The sequence below is a fragment of the Dendrobium catenatum genome, unplaced genomic scaffold (assembly GCF_001605985.2).
Source record: "Dendrobium catenatum unplaced genomic scaffold, ASM160598v2 fragScaff_scaffold_176, whole genome shotgun sequence".
NCBI lineage: Eukaryota > Viridiplantae > Streptophyta > Magnoliopsida > Asparagales > Orchidaceae > Dendrobium > Dendrobium catenatum.
In genome coordinates, this window is record NW_021318638.1 from 46,474 (window position 1) to 67,289 (window position 20,816).

A 20,816-nucleotide genomic window follows, 5' to 3' on the forward strand; every position below is an offset into this window, starting at 1 on the left:
CGATATAAATATCGTCCTGGCCGATTTCCTAAAACAAATAATTCCTAAACTGATTATGGCGGTTGATTCTTTCTGAATTAAGACTATCGTCATGGCCGATACATGTATCGTCCAGGCCGATATCAATGACGGCTGCCTTAATGAGGATGCCCTAATTAGGGTTTCTGATTTTGGATATATCGTCCAGTACGATATAAATATCATCCCAGCCGATATTACCAAAAATAGAAATCTTATAGGGAACAACAGGAAATCTTCCAAGTTACAAATCAACAGATCACACACCAAATACAACAGACTCAAGAAAGGAAAAAGATTACAAACTGACACAGACCTAGTCTACCCAATCTTGAGCTGGTTCTAAATTGCAGTCTGATCGTGTGGACCTGAAACGTTAGAACAAAAGGCAATCGTAGAGAAATAAAGAATGTTTGCTATCATCAAAATCATAAACCATATATCCGCAACAGAATTCAAGTTCAAAATACACAAGTCAATGTATATTCTATAAGTGATTTTGGTTTGAACCACTTCTAAAATTCAAGGCAACTCCTCCATGTAAATCCATGCATGAAGCAAGAAATGCATGCCTCCTCCCTTTTGAATTTAATTTTTTTTATTTTATTCATTTTGAGGATTTTAGTTTATATAACTCTATCTTTATGGGAATATTTGGACACTTGTGTATCTATAAAAGGGATTGGATTGATGAATTTTACCTTTAAGTTTAATTTAAAACTAATAAAAATGTATTTCTCTTTCATGGCATCATAATTGATTCCCATGGTGTAATGTCTTTGATGAGAAAACATACTTATCTATTGTTTCAAATTTTTAAAATCTTCATAAGACCCTTTAATTTAAAATAAACCTTAGACCAAGCTCTCAAACTCCACTTTTTTTAAATCATAAAACCCTAACCCTTAGTTTTATCATTCCCACATAATAAATCTCATGCAATGTGGTTGGGTAATCGTTATTGTTGCTCCTCCCTTTGTGTGGTTGGGGAGTTTTTTGACTTAACGATTGGGTATTATTTTATCATTAGTATTGGTTTTCATTTTTGTTCTTGTATATGCTTTCTGAGCGTTGGTCTGTAGGTGTGTTGGAGGTGCTTTGGGCTTGACTATTGCTGTTGGCCCATGTTTATTGGGTGGGTGCTGAAGGTTTTTTTGTTGTTATTATTGGTTGGGAGGTTGTTTAAGGGAATTGCTGGGTGTGACTTAGTTTTCTATTCTCTATGGTTGGGCTCCTTTGGGGTTGTTCGGGTGGTGGTTGGTTGGACTCTCTCGATTGGGTTGTTGGGTTTTGTTATGATGGGTTGTTCTTTAATTGCCACTTGTGGCTATATGCCTGTAATTTCTCTTCATTGCAATTTTTGGAGCTATTGCTGGTCTTCTGGTTTCACTAATGCTTGGTGTTGTTGTTTCACTAATGGCAAGGGTATTGGTGGTTGCTGGAGTTATCATTATTCTATCTTATATGATGTTTTCTTGTTCCTTTATCATGGATTTCATCTTGGTTTGCAGTTTGTTCTTATTGTAGGTACTCGTGCTGACGTCCTTTGAGAAGGAGAGCTGGAGTTGAAAGTTTTTTGTTGTTGCTTTCCTATTTTTTAGGTGTTTTCTTTTTTGCACTGCAGAATGTACCTTGGTTTCTTTCTATTTTTGCTTAGCAGGGACCTCAAGCTCTTAGTTTTTTTTTTACTTTAATTTTGTAGCTCTTCAGAGCATTAGCGAGCTTTAGAGTCCTTTAAATACTGTAATTTTTCTGATATTAATGCGTAGACCCCTCCGTAGGTTTCACCTTTAAAAAAAACATAATAAATCTCATGCAACAAACTTTAGGGTGTGCCAAAATAAAAACATAAATATTGAAAGCTTTCTACCTCCATGCCATAGCATCCCCTCCTCACCATAACATCTAAAACCCTGAACTCATATTTTAACTCGTGAACAAGCCCCATACATATAAAACTATAGCTTAACATACCTTAATTAGAACCACAAAATGAATCCTCTACAAGTGATACTAACTGGACTATCATCAATATTCTACAATCGTTGCCTTAGGAACAACACAACATGTAGAATATTCAACATTAATATATCTAATTTTATAAAACGAAGAAAAGGCTTCCTCCATTCAGATAAATCAACATAAATCCCCTTAAAAATTAAAAGCCTAGGGGAAAAAATTATGATCACTTATAGACTTATAAAAGTTAGAAAGGAAAAAAGGTAGCATTTTCTTAAATTCTTTTGAAAATATCTTTAAAAAAAAATTTAAGGAATCAATTATCTATCTTTTTAAAAAGATTTAAAATAATAAAGTAATATATTATAATAATCTGACTCAAATGGTGATAAATTTTCTTCCAACGACTTGCTCACAAGCAAATAATGTAATATCATCAACAATCATCAATTGAGGTCCACCTAGTTCGCCCCAAATTAATTAGGGTGCTTTCTATCTATTTTTTAGCATAGACTAGTTTTTTTAGCATCTTAGGACCTTTTAAGATGATTTTTTTTTTTGGTTCAAATTTGGTTTTGACACATTTGGGCCATAATAGAGTCTTTGGGGGTAATTTTGAGCATTTTGGAGGATTTTGACTCAAGACTTAAGTAATTTAAGTCCTTGACTAGGGCAGTTGATATGCAGCTAAACATTTTTTATCAAACACGAATTTTGATATAAACATTAAATCATCAAAGCATCCAAGTATTTGAGTATCAACAAGAATTAATTTTGATATCATCTAAACTATATTTCCTAGAAATTTATATTTGAGATAATGCAGTTCAATAAAAAGAGCCTAAAAATAACATGAATGCCTAAATTTGAGTTTAAATGGGCCAAAATCACGTACTCATAAGCATAATTGAAAACTTAATTGAAGCTAATTAAGAATCCACTTTCTGAAAATTTAGTATATTATAGTCAAAATAAGTATCTAGAAAAGAAAAGTATGAAAAGTCTAAGATCGCTTATCAATTAAATTCATCAAGGCACTGAATGTCCAAAAAATATATAAAGGGGTTGCATTCAAACCATTTAATGAAATGCAAATTCTTGAAAATTGATCAGAATGCCTCCTTCAATGTCTATCGAAGTCATATTCCTACACATTTGAAAACTTTTTGTGGAGAAAATTGTCATGCTTACCGAATTTTAAACCTCTATAATGTTTAGAGCCCCAAACAAACATATTTGAAATTCTGCATGTCTAGACTTCTCTTCTATCTTTCTAGTCACTAGATTTCCCTCTAATTTAGGAGAGATTAATACGTGCGGAGCTCGGACATAGATAATAATCGTTCGGTTTTGTGACTGAATAGTAAAAGCACAATTAATGTTCACCACTACACTTTATTGTATTTTTACTGTTCACAATGAAAAAACCGAACGATTCTCTGCGTCTAAACTCCGCATGTAATAATCTCTCCTAATTCGGAGGAGAACCAAACAGATCCCGCATGTAATAATCTCTCCTAATTCGAAGGACATCCAAGCAAAAAATCTTTTAACATTATGAACCATTATCATTGTTGACTAGCACTGATAACCAACATCTTTAGCAACCAATGCATATGATCATTGTCACTCACACACCATCAACCATAGTCAATTGGCACTACAATCATCTTCACCCATCCTCTAACAACCAAAATTACCCATATTTGTCTTTAACTTGTATGGTAAAATTATTTCAACTGAACTAAACTTCATACTTTTCATCTTTTTAGTTTTTTTTTTATAATATAAAATCAGGCTTCTCTTGTATATTTTTGGGTATTGATTCATATGCAATTCAATGCTTTTAAAACCGGACCGGACCGGCCGGTTCAACCGGTTGAACCGCGAACCAGCCGGCCGGCCGGTTACGGTTCATTTTAGAACCGGCTCTGCACATAATCGGTTTTGAACCGCTCGAACCGGCGGTTCGACCGCTGAACCGCCGAACCGGTTCCGATTTCCGAAAACCGTCCGGTTCAGCTACAGCGCGATTTCGCGGCTGAGAGAGAAAAATAAAACCCTAAACTCATTCGGCATTCGGACATATCGTGTATTTCTTCCTCTTCGGTGTATCTTCTTCCTCTTTGGCGTATCGGAAGTCCCGACGGGAGCTTGCTGCGAGGCGTCGACGGGATCGTGGGGTCGAAAACCTTCGTATTTCACGCCCTTATGCTTATACCGGAAACCCTCGTCGAAAAAGATACGAGGAAGTAACAATTGAAGCTGCAGGCGAAGACGTCAACGGGTATTTTTCGTCTAAATCCCTTAAATACGCCGAACTATAGGATTAGCAAATCCGTAATTGAGTTCAAAATGGAGGTAAAATGTGATTTATACATTTATCAGGATTTGGCTTTTCCTCGTCGCCATTTCTTCGTTGCTGCTTCGGCTTTGCGTGATTTAGCAAATCCCGGATTTAGGATTTACCATCGATTCAGATTTATTGCGTGCTCTCAAACCGTTTGGTATTACAACAAATCTGGCCTAAAGCCTGCTTAAATCCTGCTACCAAACAGCCCCTTAAGGTAAATCCTGCTTAAATCTGTCTTCCAAACAGACCCTATAGTGTTCATACGAGTGGTGTTAAACAAATACAAAAGCAATCTCACATTGTTGATAGAATTATATATATTATTATTGATATTATTATGTTTAAGTGAACAAATCAGCTAATGCTTTTGTACGTGGAAGCAGAGTCCTAAAATTTGGCCCAGTTTTTATTGGAATTTATTTGTTCTTCGCTTATTTTGAATCAAATTACGTCATCCGGTTCGACCCCGGTCGAACCATCAAACCTCTAACCCCTCCTTCTTCCGGTTCGTTGACCGGTCCGGTTTTAAAAGCCTTGTATGCATTAGATCTGTCATGCATCACTAAAACGATAAACCATCCCTCTTGTAAAGATTCAAGCACACCAGAGAAGAAATAATTTCATTTTTTTTTTATTTTTTATCTTTTGCCTGATTTCTTATTTATTTAATTTATTGTCAATTAAATAATTGTGTAGATTGCTTCTTTCTAGGTACTAATTTAATAAGAATTTTGCATCATACATGCAGTTCACCCTCCATCTTGATGTCCGTTCAAGCTTTTAATTCCTATTAGAGCATAATGAAAATACGTAATGTTTGCAGCATTCAATTGACCTACCCCAATTTCACTATGAGCGAATAAATTAAAAGACAAATCATAAAATATGGGACAATTAAAAGATAAAAATACTTCAAAGCAATTTTTTTGAATTTTTTTCATTTAAATACATGGTCCAGTGCATTATATTAACAATATTTATATTGAGAACCCATTAAGTACAATCTCAAGATGAAATTGTATTTACATAATCAAAAGCCAAGTCTATTAATTATTTTTTTTATGCCCATTTGCAAAAAGATTGAAGATTTTGCACTTAATTGCTTACTTGAAAACCTGTAAAACTATTATGAATGCGGACACCTCTATTTTTTAGTATAAGGAATGATGATCAAGGAACAAATTTAAAGTGGACTATGAACGAATCTCAAAAGGTTGATTGACAATGGCAAGTCTCTAGGAAGGAAAATTAGGGAAGCAATAAAAAGAAGATTGTCAATGCAAATCTGCCTTGTGCTTCCACCATAAGAAGAAGAAGAAAAGAGCGAAGCTCTCTCCCATTACTCCGAAAAATGACGAGGTAAATGCAATTCTACTACTTATGTTGAGTCAAATGAGGCTATAGCTTAGCTAAATGATAAATGATATGTTACATAAAATTGAAAAATAAGTATATTAGCTAAACAAAATGCATCAAAATCTTCAAATAGTCTTACAAATGTTTTAGAAATTGTAGAATAAGTTTCAGAAAAAATTTGTTGAATAATGAAAGTCTCATTCCAATCAAAGAGGGGAAAAAATAAAGATATTATAAAAATGTAGAAGTCATGCATGATCTTCTACATTCTACTTATGTACTATCAAACAAATATAGAAAGTAACAAGAAGAATTGAATCCTACTTGACTACACTGCAGGAAACAGTAACTTTATCGTAATGTTTTTCAGCTATCAGAAACATATACAAGAACTGAGGAGAAATCTGGAAATTGAAATGAAGACTTGTAGAATGAAATTCCTGTTCAACTCAACACAGAAATCGAAAATAAATCAATCAATGGATCAATCTTTTTACACAATCAATTGAAAACCCGCTTTCCAGAAAGGAAACCCATTAAATCAGGGGTAAAGAAAAAAAATGTCAAATTAAATTCCATAACATGTACAAAAAACCTTACATTGTTATGGAAATAAGGTCTTGATATATAGTCTGGATGTTAGGCCTCTCATTTACAGGAAGAATACATTTTAGGGACACAGCAAGCAACTCATCCATCACCCTTGGAGACTCCTCTAAGCCGGCAATATCTCGATCAAAACAATCAGTTCCTCGTCCTTCTCTAGTGCACATTTGGACCCAGTCGGTTAGATCAACAGCACCAGGCTGGCCTGAAATTATATCACCAGCACTTTTTCGAGTTAGTAATTCCATCAATACCACCCCAAAGGAATATACATCACCCTTAAAAGATGGTAACGGTTTGTCGGTGGACAATTCTGGAGCTCGATAACCGAGTGCTCCAAGATGTAAAATTTGCTCGGCGATGCCACTGGGTATTAGGAGACGATGAAGACCATAGTCTGTAAGATTTGCTGTGAGATCTGGACCAGTCAAAATTATATTTGTTGGCTTCAGATTACCATGTGGCAATCCTCTATCGTGATGAAAATGGTACAGGCATCGAGCTACATCAATGGCTACTTTTAGCCTCTGGTTGACTGATAATCTGGAGTATCGACGTGGTGTTGACTCTGAGAAGAGATCGAATGTCAGACAATGCAGATTACTAAGTGAGATATTGTTTTATGTAATACTCCACACTCCGGTAGAAAACAAGGATGAGTAATTCACGCTGCTCAAATAAATTAACATTTAAAGGAGAGTTTATTGTTTCTCGTGTTCATAACAAAAGTGGCCCAAAATAAAAAATTGATTAATGCTGCACTCCCTAAAGAAACACATAAAATGGTTATTTGTTACCGCTTATGCCCATAACTTAAGTGAACCAGTAAAAAAGGAGGATGCTTACATCCACTTTTGCTTTGATTGAGAAAAAAATATTTATATTTGAATATTCTAATTAAAAAATAATCAAGATATAGCTCAAAGCACTTAGAACTGCTTTGAGATGGGTGCAAATTTATTTATCTATATATTACATCTTTCTTAAAACAGACTAAAAACTTTGAAAGTTTAACTTAACCAAAAAAATTTTGATCAGAATATCATAGCCTAATTTTTTTTTTTAGTTTGACCCCAAAAAAACAATGGGCACAAGAAACAATAATTTTAAGTAATAATTCCTTTGGAGAGTGATGCATTACGTGAAAAGGTTGGAGTAGCTCCAGTAGAAGATAAGATTAGAGAGAGTCGCCTTAGATGGTTTGGTCACATAAAAAGGCGGCCTTCCGACGACCCAGTTAGGAGAGTAGAGGTATTAGATTTGACTTGTGTTAAGAAAGGTAGGGGTAGACCTAAAAAGACTTGGTTAGAAAATATTAGGAATGACCTTTCTTTATTAGATTTAAACGAGAATTTGGCTTTTAATAGGACACAATGGAGAAAAAGGATTCATGTAGCCGACCCCACGTAGTGGGATAAAGGCTTGATGTTGTTGTTGTTGTTGTTGTTGGAGAGTGATGCATTAGACATCAAATAAATAAACAAAATTATGCCATTCTGTCGTTTCTATTCAAATGCTGATAAAAATTCATACATTAACACACAACTCCGAACCATTTCAGTTCTCTAAAACTTCCAACTCAAAACAATAACACACCGTTGCATTAAACATCCCCGGTCTAGAAAACACTGCGATGCCCATTGAAAAATAATGAAAACCTCATAAAGAAAACGAGAAAAATAGACCTCTAATGCACAGAGTGAAATAAATTACCAACAAAATGTCATTGTTTCTTCTTTTGTCGCTCATATCTATAAAGAATATAAGAACCAATTCACCCATAAACGTAAAGATTTTTTATGATGCTAAAAGAAAAAGTATACATAAAAGAAATAAAAACAACAACTAATAGACAGTAACATGTAAGAAATATCCTGCAAAAAGTATTGCTCTCCTAAATGAATATATATATATATATATATTATATATATATATATATCAAATAAAATTTGAAGTCTTACCATATAGATAAAGCGCCAAACTATCTCCATGGATGTAATCTGAAATTATTAATCTTTCCTGCTCTCTAGGACCCCAATAATAGCCCCTCCAAGAGATGATATTTGGATGTCTGATGGTTCCAACTCTTTTGGCTTCTTTGGCGAAGTCCTTTTTATGCTTGACAAGACCCACACGCAACCACTTGACAGTCAACATATGACCATTATCCAAGGTTGCCCTGTAAGATGTCCCATGACTGCTTCTACCAAGAACTTCCGCTGGGGCTCGTGATAATTCCTCGGCTGTAAATATTAAAGAGGTATCCAAAAAGAAAAGCTCTCCCGCCAGCCTATCAGGTGTGCATACATCCAACAGCACTGGCTGCTCCAATGCATGTGAATCGGATAAAAGCGTCGATGAAGATGGAGGAGAGCCTCGGGAAGATTTGCGTTCATGAAGACCAGGAAACGGTTCCGCATTAGTGCCTCTTGGATCTGAATAGCCATATTCCACTGTTTCGATTAATAAATCCTTCTGTGCAGAAAGTGATCGAGATGCAGAAGTTAATAAGTGATCATTTGAAAAACTCGTTGAAGTTGGCAATGGATCATCTTTTGAAGTGCTGAATCTGTTAGGGTGACCAAATATATCTAATGCATCTCTTCCAGCAGCCTCTCCTCCAAACCCAATCTTCACACAAAACTCTTTGGATCTTATCTTATGGAATGCAATGAACATAACAAAAATCAACATCACAGCTCCAATTGAACCAACAATTAATGCAATTCTAATACTAACATTCGAGCGATTGCGGTGACTAATGTTTTCAACAACTCCACTATTATTCTTTCCCACATAGAGATGGTTTGGGAAGTCTAGTAAAGTGTTTCCAGGACGAAATGACGACAATGGAAACTTCAGCAAGCTTTGAGGAATTTCACCAGAAAGATCATTATAGGAAACATTGAAAACCTTCAGATCAAGCTGAATCATATCTGGAATAGCTCCAATAAAATGATTAAGGGAGAGATCAAGAACCTCCAATTCATGAAGATTATTTACTTCGATAGGAAGCTTCCCAGATAAGGAATTCTTGCCAAGAATCAAAATATTAAGACTCGTCATAGTACTGATTTCAGGAGGTAATGAACCAGATAATGAATTATTAGATAAATCAAGGCTTTGTAAATGATTATTTGTCATAAGTATCGATTCTGTCAGTTGTGACGCTTGAAGTGGAATTGATCCATTGAACTGATTCCCTGACAGATTCAAACTTGTTAAAGTTAGAGATGTGAAGAAGCTTGGAAGCACAGATCCTGTAAGTTGGTTTAGACTAAGATCAACGATTGATAACTTTGGGTATTTTCCTAATGCAGAAGGTAGAGAGCCTGCCAGCATATTTGAACTCAACTTGATAACCTCTAATTTGTAATCCCAATTTTGCATTACTACGAGATTTCCAGATAGCATGTTTTTACTCAAATCCAAGACCGTGCAGCTCCCAAGACTAGAAGGTAAGTGGCCGGTTAATGAATTTGAAGAAAGGTTCAAAGACTTTATAGTCGTAGAACTGACATTTTGGATGCTTCCTGCATGAATGGTCAACTTCTAAGTACTTGTTAACAACGAGGGAATATGCTAAGTTATCATTCAAAGTATTGAACAATTAAATTGATCATGTTACAATCAGTCACGATAATAGAAGGAAGATTTGCAAGATGATATTTAAAAAAAATAAGATAACATTTAAAAATAATCTTATCAAGCCATAAAATGCTGCAAAAATAGTAGTTAAGGCAGTATTTAACTTTGTTAAGCAAACCAAAGAGCATTGGGCACTACTTAATTTACAAGCATATACTCATATTTTCCTTTGATTATACCGTGCAAATTGATTACAATTTGAGTGGTCATCAGCATATCTTAAGAAACAAATACAAAAATCACTGACCGCATAGGATGACAAATTCAACATAGGAAGTCATGTAGCTACAGATAAAAGTAGGTAGGAAACAAACTCTTTTACTATACAAAGGTAAGACTAAGTACAGAAATAGCTGTCTGCATAGGTTAACAATTTCAATATGGGAAGTCAAGTAGCTATAAATAGAAGCAGGTATGAAACAGACTCTTTACAGTACAAAGTAAATGCTAAGTATATCAAATTTCCCCAAGACCAAGTTTTAACAGTTCGCCTCATGCACAGGTTGTGCATTCTAGTATGTTATGTGAGAAATCAAATTAATTTATTTTATGTCCAGCCTTATCTAATGTTTTCTCTATTTTCCCTTTCTTCTTAATTATATCAGTCCTCTTTGCCACAAGACACATGTACAGGTTAGAAACTAATTATCATTTACTGCAAAAAATTTGCAGCTTCAAACACTATCCACCTACATTTCAATCGTCTCATTCTCAATCAAGAAAGCTAATCATTTTATTAGGATAGAAACTCATCCTATAGTGATGTATATTTTTATTGTTTTATAAGCCAAAGATGAAACAACATATACTACTCATCAACATCGTCATTAGCTCATGCAATACTCAGTTGGGGTGCATGGAGAAATGTTAGACCGGTCCACTGGACCGGTCCAGCCGGTCCAGGCGGGACCGGTTCACGGACGAAACCGCAAAATGGCGGAGACTGCTTCCGCCTGGGCGGAAGCAGCGCGTGACGCACGCCTTGCGGCCGATTTTTGGAAGGTTTTTGAATGGATTTTAGGAGGGAAATTGATTGTAGGGATTGTTTAGGAAATTCCTTTTGAATTATATGCATTAAATAGTAGATTTTCCTACGTTTTGAGTATCTTGAATTTGGCTGAAATTTGAGATCTCGCAGAACTAGGATTTCTTTGGGCTCTAGCGGGGTCTAGAGATTTGGGAGAGATCGATCCTCCTCTCGAATTGAGGATCAATTGTATCTTTGCTATTTCTTTGCAACTACTAGTAAAATACAAGTCTTTTCTCGGATTTTTCTGCAGTTTTTCCTGCTTTCCTACTGTTTTTGGCTGTTTTTCTGCTGTGGACAGCAATTTTACATTGGATCTACTTGGTTTTGGTGAGAAACACTTGGAAATCCAAGTGTTTCCTATCAAGAAACCTATTATACACAAATCCTTCTGCATTACTTAAATCTAATATATCATTAGCCTACCTCTTTTTTCTTGCCAATCATTTTGCATATTTGTGGTCGATCTATCCACACTTTAATCTGTCCATCTATTTCACCCACAATCCGTACCCATATCACCATGGAATTGGAAATTTGTAAAACTAATTTCAAAATCTTCCACCATTAGCATTTCAGCAAACCTGTTTTAGCCAGACTGACCTACAGAACTTCATGATTGAAAGTTGAGTATTAAACATAAGAAAATTGAGAACCAGATTCCAGCATATCTACAAAAAATGGATGACAAAAGTAAGAACGTAACTATTCCGGCATGTTAATTCTACATTTTAAAAAGGCTTATGCTTGATATGCTCTATACACTCTCTCACAGACCACCCAGCACCATCTGCAAGAGGAACTACACATAAAACTCTGAATCTGCATTTTTACTATTTCAAAAATACCATATCAATCAATCTCAATATGCATCATGAAATCCATCTTTGTGTCAATCGTATCGTTCGGTCATTGCATACCATCACAACAACAACATCAAGCTTTTGTCCCACTACGTGGGGTCGGCTACATGAATCCTTTTTTTCCATTGTGTCATGTTAAAAGTCAAATTCTCGTTTAAATTTAATAAAGAAAGATCATTTCTAATATTTTCTATCCAATTCTTTTTAGGTCTATCTCTAACCTTTCTTAACATAAGTCAAATCTAATACCTCTATTTTCCTAATTGGGTCATCAGGAGGCTACCGTTTTATGTGACCAAACCATCTAAGGAGACTCTCTCTAATCTTTTCTTCCACTGGAGCTACTGCAAACTTTTCATGTATATGCTCATTTCGTATCCTATCTCTAAGGGTAAAGCCACTCATCCACTAGAGCATCCTCATCTCTGCAACACTTAACTTAGCATTATGGTTCTCTTTTTTAATGACCAACATTCAACACCATAAAGCATTGCAGGTCTCACCACCATCTTATAAAATTTTCCCTTAAGTTTGAGGGGGTTTTTTCTACACACAACAAGTCCGATGCATTCCTCCACTTCAACCATCCAATTTGAATTATACTAATAATATTTACATCTATTTCACCATCACACTGAACAATAGATCTAATATATCTAAAATGTGTACTCTTATTAATGACTTGATCTGACTTGATCGCTCAAAGTCACAATCCCCTCACTAGATCCATTACTACTAAAATTATACTCCATATATTCAATTTTAGATCTACTCAAGTGAAAACATTTAGATTCTAAGGTTGGCCTCCATAATTCATGTTTACCTTCAACTCCCTCTCTAGTCTTATCAAAAAGAAGAATATCATCAGCAAAAAGCATACAACAAGGTACATCCTCTTGCAAATGTCTAGTGAGAACATCCATGTCGAAAGCAATGGGCTTAAGGCTGTCCTTGATGTAATCCAACCAAAATAGGAAAATACTTGGTCAAACCATCTTATGTTTGAACACAAGTAATATCATCTGCATGCATATCATTAATGATTTGAATATAAGCATTATTAACTCCTTTTTTTTCAAGAACTCTCCATAGCACTTTTCTTGGAACTATCATATGCTTTCTCTGAATCAATAAATATCATATGTAGATCCTCCTTATTCTCTCTATATTTCTCCATCAAATCTCTCAATAAATGTATGGCTTCCATAGTATACCTACACGGCATGAATCCAAATTGATTTTGAGAAACATTAGTATCACGCCGCAACCTATGCTCCATAACTTGCACCCATAGTTTTAAAGTATGACATATTAACTTAATTCCTCTATAATTCGCACAATCTTGTGCATCACCTATATTCTTAAAAATAGGAATTAGCACACTCATTCTCCACTCATCTGGCATCTTTTTAGTCTTCAAAACAATATTAAAACTTTAGTAAGCCAAGAAATTCCTTCATTTCCTAAGTATTTCCACACCTCTATTGGAATATCATCAGGTTCAATAGCTTTTCCACACTTCAATTTCTTTAAAGCCTCTCTGACTTCGATTTTATTAATATGCTGATAAAAATAGAAATTTATATTTTCATTTAGGGAGCTAAGGTCACTAAAGTCAATCATATTTTCACATTTTTCATTAAAAAGTTTATCAAAATATCTCATCTACCTTGATTGAATATCATCTTCTAAGAAAATTACTTTTTAATCTTCAATCTTAATACACTTCACTTGAACTAAATCTTTACTACTCTTATCTCTTGATTTGGCTAACTTATACATATATCTTTCTCCCTTCTCAGTATCTAATATATTATATAAATCATTAAAAGCTAAGATATTTGCATCGCAATTACTTTCTTAGATTCCTTACGAGTCTCTTTATATCTTTCCCAATTATCAAAATTTTTACATCTAATCCAATTTTTATAACAATTCTTCTTATTTTTTATATTTTATTGTACATTTGGATTCCACCACCAACTATTTTTACTATTATGATATTTTCTTTTTGATACTCCAAATACATCTTTTGTAATAATTTTAAAAGTACAAACTATTTTTTCCCATATAACATTAGCATCCGCATGCAAAGAAAAAATCTTCATATCTAAAATCTACTCTTATAATTTTTTTTATATATTCTTTAAATGCCCCCATCTAATCTTTAGAATATCGTTTAATTTTATTTTTTATTTCCTGTTTATTTATCTTAAAGTCTAAAACTAATAATCGATGTTTGGTACATAAATTTTCACTCGGAATAACTTTACAATCTTTGCAATCTAAATGATCTAATTTTCTTATAAAAAATAATCAATCTAAATTATACTATATCCATTTTATAAGTGATGAGATGCACATCTCTTTTCTTTTTTTTTTTTTGAATAATGCAATAAGCAAATTTTATTAATCACCAATTACTTACAAGAAGATTCCTCCAACAAGTCTAGAAAAGGAGGAACTTTATCCCTAGAGAAATCATCCCAATAGAATGACGAATAATGAGCATAGTTAGCACAAAAATTAGCTAACTTATTACAATTTCTATTAGTAAAAGAAAAGATGAAATGCTTAAAATTACAAACAAAATCTAAATCCTTTGATTTTAGAAATTCTTTATCAAAAACTGGTTTGTTAAAGGAGTTTTGAAAGATCTTGAAGACATTAAAATTGTCACCTTCAATCACAATACCTTTAACTTTAAGCATCCAATCTTGGATATAATCTCTCAATGCCAGAATAGCCAATAACTCCATTTGTGAGCAATCCCAATGAAGACATTGAAATCCAAAAGCAGCTAAACCACAGCCTTTACAGTCCCTGAAAATTCCTCTAATAACGGTTTTGTTATTAGAAGAACTGAAGCATCAATATTTACCTTTATCCAACCCGGAGGAGGATGCTAAAAAGATTGAGACAGTTTAAACAGCTGATTAGCATCACAGTTTTCCCGGATTAAACAAGAATCAAAAGATGATACAGTTTGAATAATGGATCTTGAAGCAATAGTATAACCGGTGTCATCCACCCCACCATGAACTAGTTTATTTCTACTATTCCAGCAGTAGAACACCACAGAACAAAGCAGGTTCCCAAGGAAAGGATTAGATTTAGCCAATTTATGTAATAATTGATAATATCCTGCAAAGGTATCAAAAGCTGGAATATTAAAATGCCAATCAGCAAGCAGTTTTAATACCTTTTTAATCAAATGACATCTATAAACCACATGCTCTGTATCTTCCAATTCCATACAACCTCTCGGGCAACCTCCACAATCAGCTAGCCTTCTATATAATAGAAAAGCAAACGTAGGAATGCCATTCTTACATAATCTCCACCAGAACATTTTCTTCACTTCATATCATACCCCCAATGAAATCAAAGAATGGCTGGATTGATAAATAGGCAAAGAGAGAACTGAAGCATTGATCAAGGTAATTTTACCAGCAAGAGAAATGAAATTTATACCCCAAAGGTTCATCTTAGCCGCTGATTTCACAATAATTTTGTTGAAATCTGATTTGACCAATCTTCTAAGAGCAATTTTAACTGCCAAATAATCCATTTCTTTCACCATCTTCATATTAATAACCTTGAGAAGGGATCTGCAATCCCTTTTTTTCATATTTTTACTAAAAAGAACAGCCTATTTAAGAAAGTTAATCTTTTCACCTATCCAACTACAATAGTTCTTCAAGACGTTGTCAACTTTCTTCAAACATTTCTTATTAGCTTTAGAAAATATCATAATGTCATCAGCATACATTAAGTGAGAGATCATAGGAACATTTGAATTAATTTTAACACCAATCCTCTTTCTTAAATGTCTAAATTCTTCTGTCAATAATTTAGAACACAAGATAAAAAGGAAAAGTGACAAAGGGCACCCTTGTCTAAATCCACAATCAGCCTCTATCCACTTAGAACTTTCACCATTAATCAAAATTGAAAATTTTGGATTAACAACGCATTCCAAAATTAGTTTAGAAAAAAACTTAGGAAACCCAAACCAATCCATCACTTTTTCCAATGTAGACCAACACATGTTGTCATAGGCCTGTTCCATATCAACTTTGATAGCCATCAAGCCTTTCTTAGCTTTAGAATGTCTAAACTTGTTAAACAATTCTTGAGCAAGTAAAATTTGATCCTAAATATGATAGTATGGGTTGGCAAGCTTTGAGGCAAGTGCTCTCTCACTTTAACTTTCCTAGCAAATTTAAGGAGCTTATTTTGCAATGCATCTTAGATCCTAAATATTGCATCTTGATCAATGGAAGGAAAACTGATTGGATTGAAGGGAAGTGTGGGTTTAGGCAAGGATGCCATTTATTTTATGCTCCCAAGTCCTATCAGATGCATTAAATGGTAGAAAAGGGGATGTGAGTATCTCTATTTCTCCCAAGGCTCCTAAAGTGTCCCATTTGCTTTATGCGGATGATATTTTAATCTTCTTGGAAGCCAAGACTAAAGTTATTAAGGAATTGAAAACTATCATAAATAACTATTGTTTATGGTCGGGCCGGAAGGTTAACAATTCAAAATCCATGATTCTTTTTGGGAAACATACTAACCATAGAATTAAGAAGAGAATCTCTAGCCTTCTTAAATTTAAGACGGTTAAGGAGTTGAATTACCTTGGTGTGAAGATGACCTTGAGGAGATTGGTATCTTCGGATTTCTCTAAGCTTATGGAAGTTGCAGCTAACAGATTAAACACTTGGGGACAAAAGTTCATCTCTTTGGAAGGAAAGTTGGTTCTCATCAAATCGGCATTCCTCTCGCTACCAATGTTCTTATCTTCAATTTCTCTTGTTCCTTTGAGTATTCTTAAAGATTTTGATAAAATGTGTAGAAGCTATTTGTGGAAGAAGAAATATGGGAATACAGGTCTACATTATGCTTCATGGGATAGTCTTTGCAAGACTAAGGAAGAAGGCGGTAGAGGCTTATTCTCAGCTGTGTCAAAAGTTGGTCCTTTACGGGCCAAATTGGCCTGGAATTTCTGTATGAAGCCTGCAGCTTTGCTGAACCAAATCCTGAGAGCTAAGTATGGAGAAGATGTTTAGACGACACCAATGAAAAAAGATTGCTCACCGACGTGGAAGATCATCACCATGGGAGCTTATTATCTTAGAAACATTGTTAGATGGAATGTTTATAATGGCAATTCGATTAATTGGATGTTTGATAGTTGGATTTTAGACAAATGTGTAGCAAAGTGGCCGACTTTTGTTAACTGTTTGGAATCAATTGAGTTCAAACTCAACTCTTTTATTTCGGAAGGAAAGTGGAATATTGATCAACTACAGTTGATATTTGGGGAGCAGTTGGTAGACCTTCTAACTCAAATTCCCATTGATGCTGATAGGAGGTATGATCTTATGGAGCTTAAATCAAAATTTTAAGGAAAATCAATTGCTGCATTGGCTTTTCAAGCATTGACAGATCATTATGGAGGAATTGCCATCTTGAATTGGATGAAAAAGTTAAAACTGAGACCGAATGTTGAGCTATTTTGGTGGAGGCTTTGTAATGATGCCATTCCTTCTAATGATTTTCTATTTAGAAGGAGATTGAGTATTTTCTCAGGTTGCCCGAGAGGTTGTGGAGAAATTGAGAACGAATGTCATATTGCAGGGAAATGTGGTAAGCTACGATATGTGATTTCTATTCTCAATAGCTGGGGATTCAAAGTTCCTTATTTTGCCAATCTTCATGAATGTTTGGAAGGTTTAAAGAAGCTTGTTGGAAAGAATTCTTTCATTGCTAATATGTATTGCACTACTACTTGGCTTGTGTGGAAAAGCAGATGTAAATTGATTCAAGATGGCATTGAAGACTCGCTCAATTCTTTGGCGGCAAATGCTGTTTTTACAGCCACAGTAAGTAATTTTATTAATTCTGCTCCGGACAACTGGGATACTAACCAACGAAAGCTGTCTTGCTCTTGCTATCCTCCTCCACCCGGGTGGATAAAAATAAGTGTAGGTGCTTCTATTTTAAGCAATAATGTGGCTGGTTTTGGAGGTGTGGCTAGAGATGATAAAGGAAGATTTCTTATACCTTTTAGAGCTAATCTTATGCATTGGGACATAGCACAAATTGAATTGATGGTGGTTCTCTATTTGAAAAATATCATTCGGGAGTGGATATTTGAAGCTCAAGGAATTATCATTGAAGGTGATAACTCCAATATTATAAATCTTCTACAATCGGCTATGAGGACTTGGAAGGTTAGTAAGTGCATTGATGATAATTTGGCTTTCCTTCTTGATTTCAACCAAGTATTGTTTTCTTTTGCTAAAAGAGATTGTAACAAATTAGCGGATGTTTGTGCTAATTTGGCCTTAAAGAGTTCTTTTGTTTGGGAGGATATTAACTTGAAGAAATTCCTCCTTCATTCTTGTTACGTTTGAAGGAGGAATGTGATTCTTTAGGTTTTTCTTCAGTAGCTTGTTTTAAGGTTGTTTTTTATTCTTATTTTAATGCAATTTGAAGTAAAATTTGATCAGACATCGACCGACCCTTAATAAAAGCATTCTGTTCTTCAGAGATGATTTTAGGAAATAAGAAACTCATCCTGTTTAAAATCATCTTGGCCACAATTTTATAGATAGCATTACACAAGCTAATGGGTCGATAGTTAGCAGGAGTCATGGGTTTCTCTACTTTGGGAATTAAAACCACATTAGTTTCTTTCCAACCAGGACAAAGAGATCCCGAAGTAAAAAAAATCATTAATAGCAGCCCAAACATCATGCTTAATGATTTGCCAATAAGATTTAATAAAAGAATAAGTGATGCCATCAATACCTGATGATATATTGGATCCCAAGTTATTAATAATATCGTTCGGCTCTTTAAAAGAAAATTCTTTACAAAGCATTTTGCAATCATCCTCATCCAGTTTATTAGATGGTTCTGGCCACCCATCTAATTTGCACTTCCTTGCTTTCCATTTGCAACTGTAAAATTTTATAAACACATCTTCAATGCTCTGCTCATCTTCACAAATGATACCATCATCATTCTTCACACAATTAATCCTGTTAGAATTCCTCCTTGTCGTGGCAAATGCATGGAAGAACTTGGAGTTAGAGTCTCCATCTTTCAACCATTAAATTTTAGCCCTTTGTTTCCACCACATGCTGAGCCTTCCCAACGTGTTGTTAAATTCTGCAATTTTGGATCTTAAACAGTCAAGCTTCAATTTTGATAAGCCTGCCAAATTAACTTCTTGTAAATCTAGAATTTCTCTTTTTAGCTTTTCTTTATCTTCCATCAGATTTTTATGCTTCTCCTTACTCCAAAAGAATAAGGATCTCAAAGTTCTTTTGAACTTAGTATTTAAAATACCAGGAGCCGAACCTCTAGTATTTTTGCTCCAAGAAGCAAGAACCACAGCATACGAAGCTTTATAAGATAACTAAGTGTCTTCAAACACACAATTCCTTCTCCTTTTAATCTTGGAAGCCAAAATATTAATAGAGATATGACAATGGTCCGATGCTACTCTGGCTAGATGTCTTACCACCGCCGACTGGAGAAGATTAAGAGCAGCACAATTAAGAAGACATCGGTCTAATCTCTCCAAGATCATACCTCATCCATTTTTATTATTACACCAAGTGTATTTAGGACCCAAGAATCCAACCTCATGAAGGTCTTCTCTATTTATGAAAGAGATCATGTCTTGTGAACCTTGAGAAAGAACAAATTTTTTACCACCTCTCTTCTCACTTTGGGAAGTTATGCAATTAAAATCTCCCCCTATAATCCATGGAAAATTGTCATCAATAAGGTTTTCCAGATTACTCCAAAGTAGCCTCCTTTTACAATTATCCCTACTTCCATACACCGTAGCTATCATCCATGTTTGATGATTTGTGATATTAAGTCTACCCACCACTACCTGTTCATTGGCTTCCAATACTTCAAATGTTGCCAAGTCATGCCTCCAACAAATCAAAATGCCGCCAGATAAACCAACTGCAGGATACATAAATGAATCTAACAAATCACCAACAAATTTTTTAACTTCCATAGGATCCATAGAAGAAACTTTAGTTACCATTAGACCCACAAACAAAGCTTCATTATCTTTAACTATTTCTTTCAAATACCTGGAGGCCACCACCTTCCTAGCCCCCCTACAATTCCAAAAAATAAGGGAACTCGTTTCTTCTTTGAAGTGGGATTAGACCCACCACAAATACTTTTAGTTTCACCCTTTCTTGTTTTGGATTTCAAAGAATTATTCCTCAAAGATTTAAGTTCTTTTTGCAATTTGAACTTAACTTCACCACAAACAGAATTCTCTACCAAATCCTTTTGGTTATTAATAATTTTAACAGAATTTTCTTCCAACTCCAGCTCTTCTACATCTCTGTCAACCAAAGGATTATCCTCATTATGCTCAGCCTTATCATCATCTTTAACTGCCTGCAGAATAGAAAACATATTCTTGCTTTCAACCAAAACTTCTTCTGCAATAACATTTTCTGAAATACATTCAGTTGTATTTCTTTTCTCCTGAACATGAAGAGCTTCAAGTACTACTGAAGAATTCTGTGTTGCCAACTGTTTTCTAACATCTTTCTGAACCTTGACATCTAAATTATGATAGGGAATACTTGAGTTCGCAGGTAATCCCCTAGGACTTACCTGAGTTCGCAAGCAACCCTTCCCCTTTAAGTTGTATAATCCTTCCTGAGAAGGATCTGGATACGTGCTAGTAAGATTTCCTGAATTTTGGAAATTTTGCCCCAAAAGAATAGAGTTTTTGTCCCTTTGCTCTACTAAACATTCTTCCATACTAATCTCCCCTTTCTCTAGTTGATCAGCATCAATATTTACTTTCCCTGGGAGATCCTGGATCAAGTCTTTATCAATGCTTGCATCCAAAACATGCCTAGCAGCCTAAACAGCTATTACTGGAACAGCAAATTTTCTTACATTTCTGGAATTGTTAGGATTA

At 34.7% G+C, this 20,816-nt stretch overlaps 1 protein-coding gene across 1 annotated transcript in view; it reads right to left on the reverse strand.

The window, feature by feature from the left end:
- Window positions 1-6,234: 6,234 nt before the first annotated feature.
- LOC110093250 (probable inactive receptor kinase At5g10020) overlaps window positions 6,235-20,816 on the reverse strand; it is a 34,124-nt gene continuing 19,542 nt past the window's right edge. The window contains exons 2-3 of the mRNA XM_020818078.2: window positions 8,254-9,825; window positions 6,235-6,860 (exon numbers count right to left, since the gene is read on the reverse strand). Coding sequence (XP_020673737.1) covers window positions 6,283-6,860; window positions 8,254-9,825 — 2,150 coding nt within the window. The 3' untranslated portion in view covers window positions 6,235-6,282. The remainder of the gene's footprint in view (window positions 6,861-8,253; window positions 9,826-20,816) is intronic.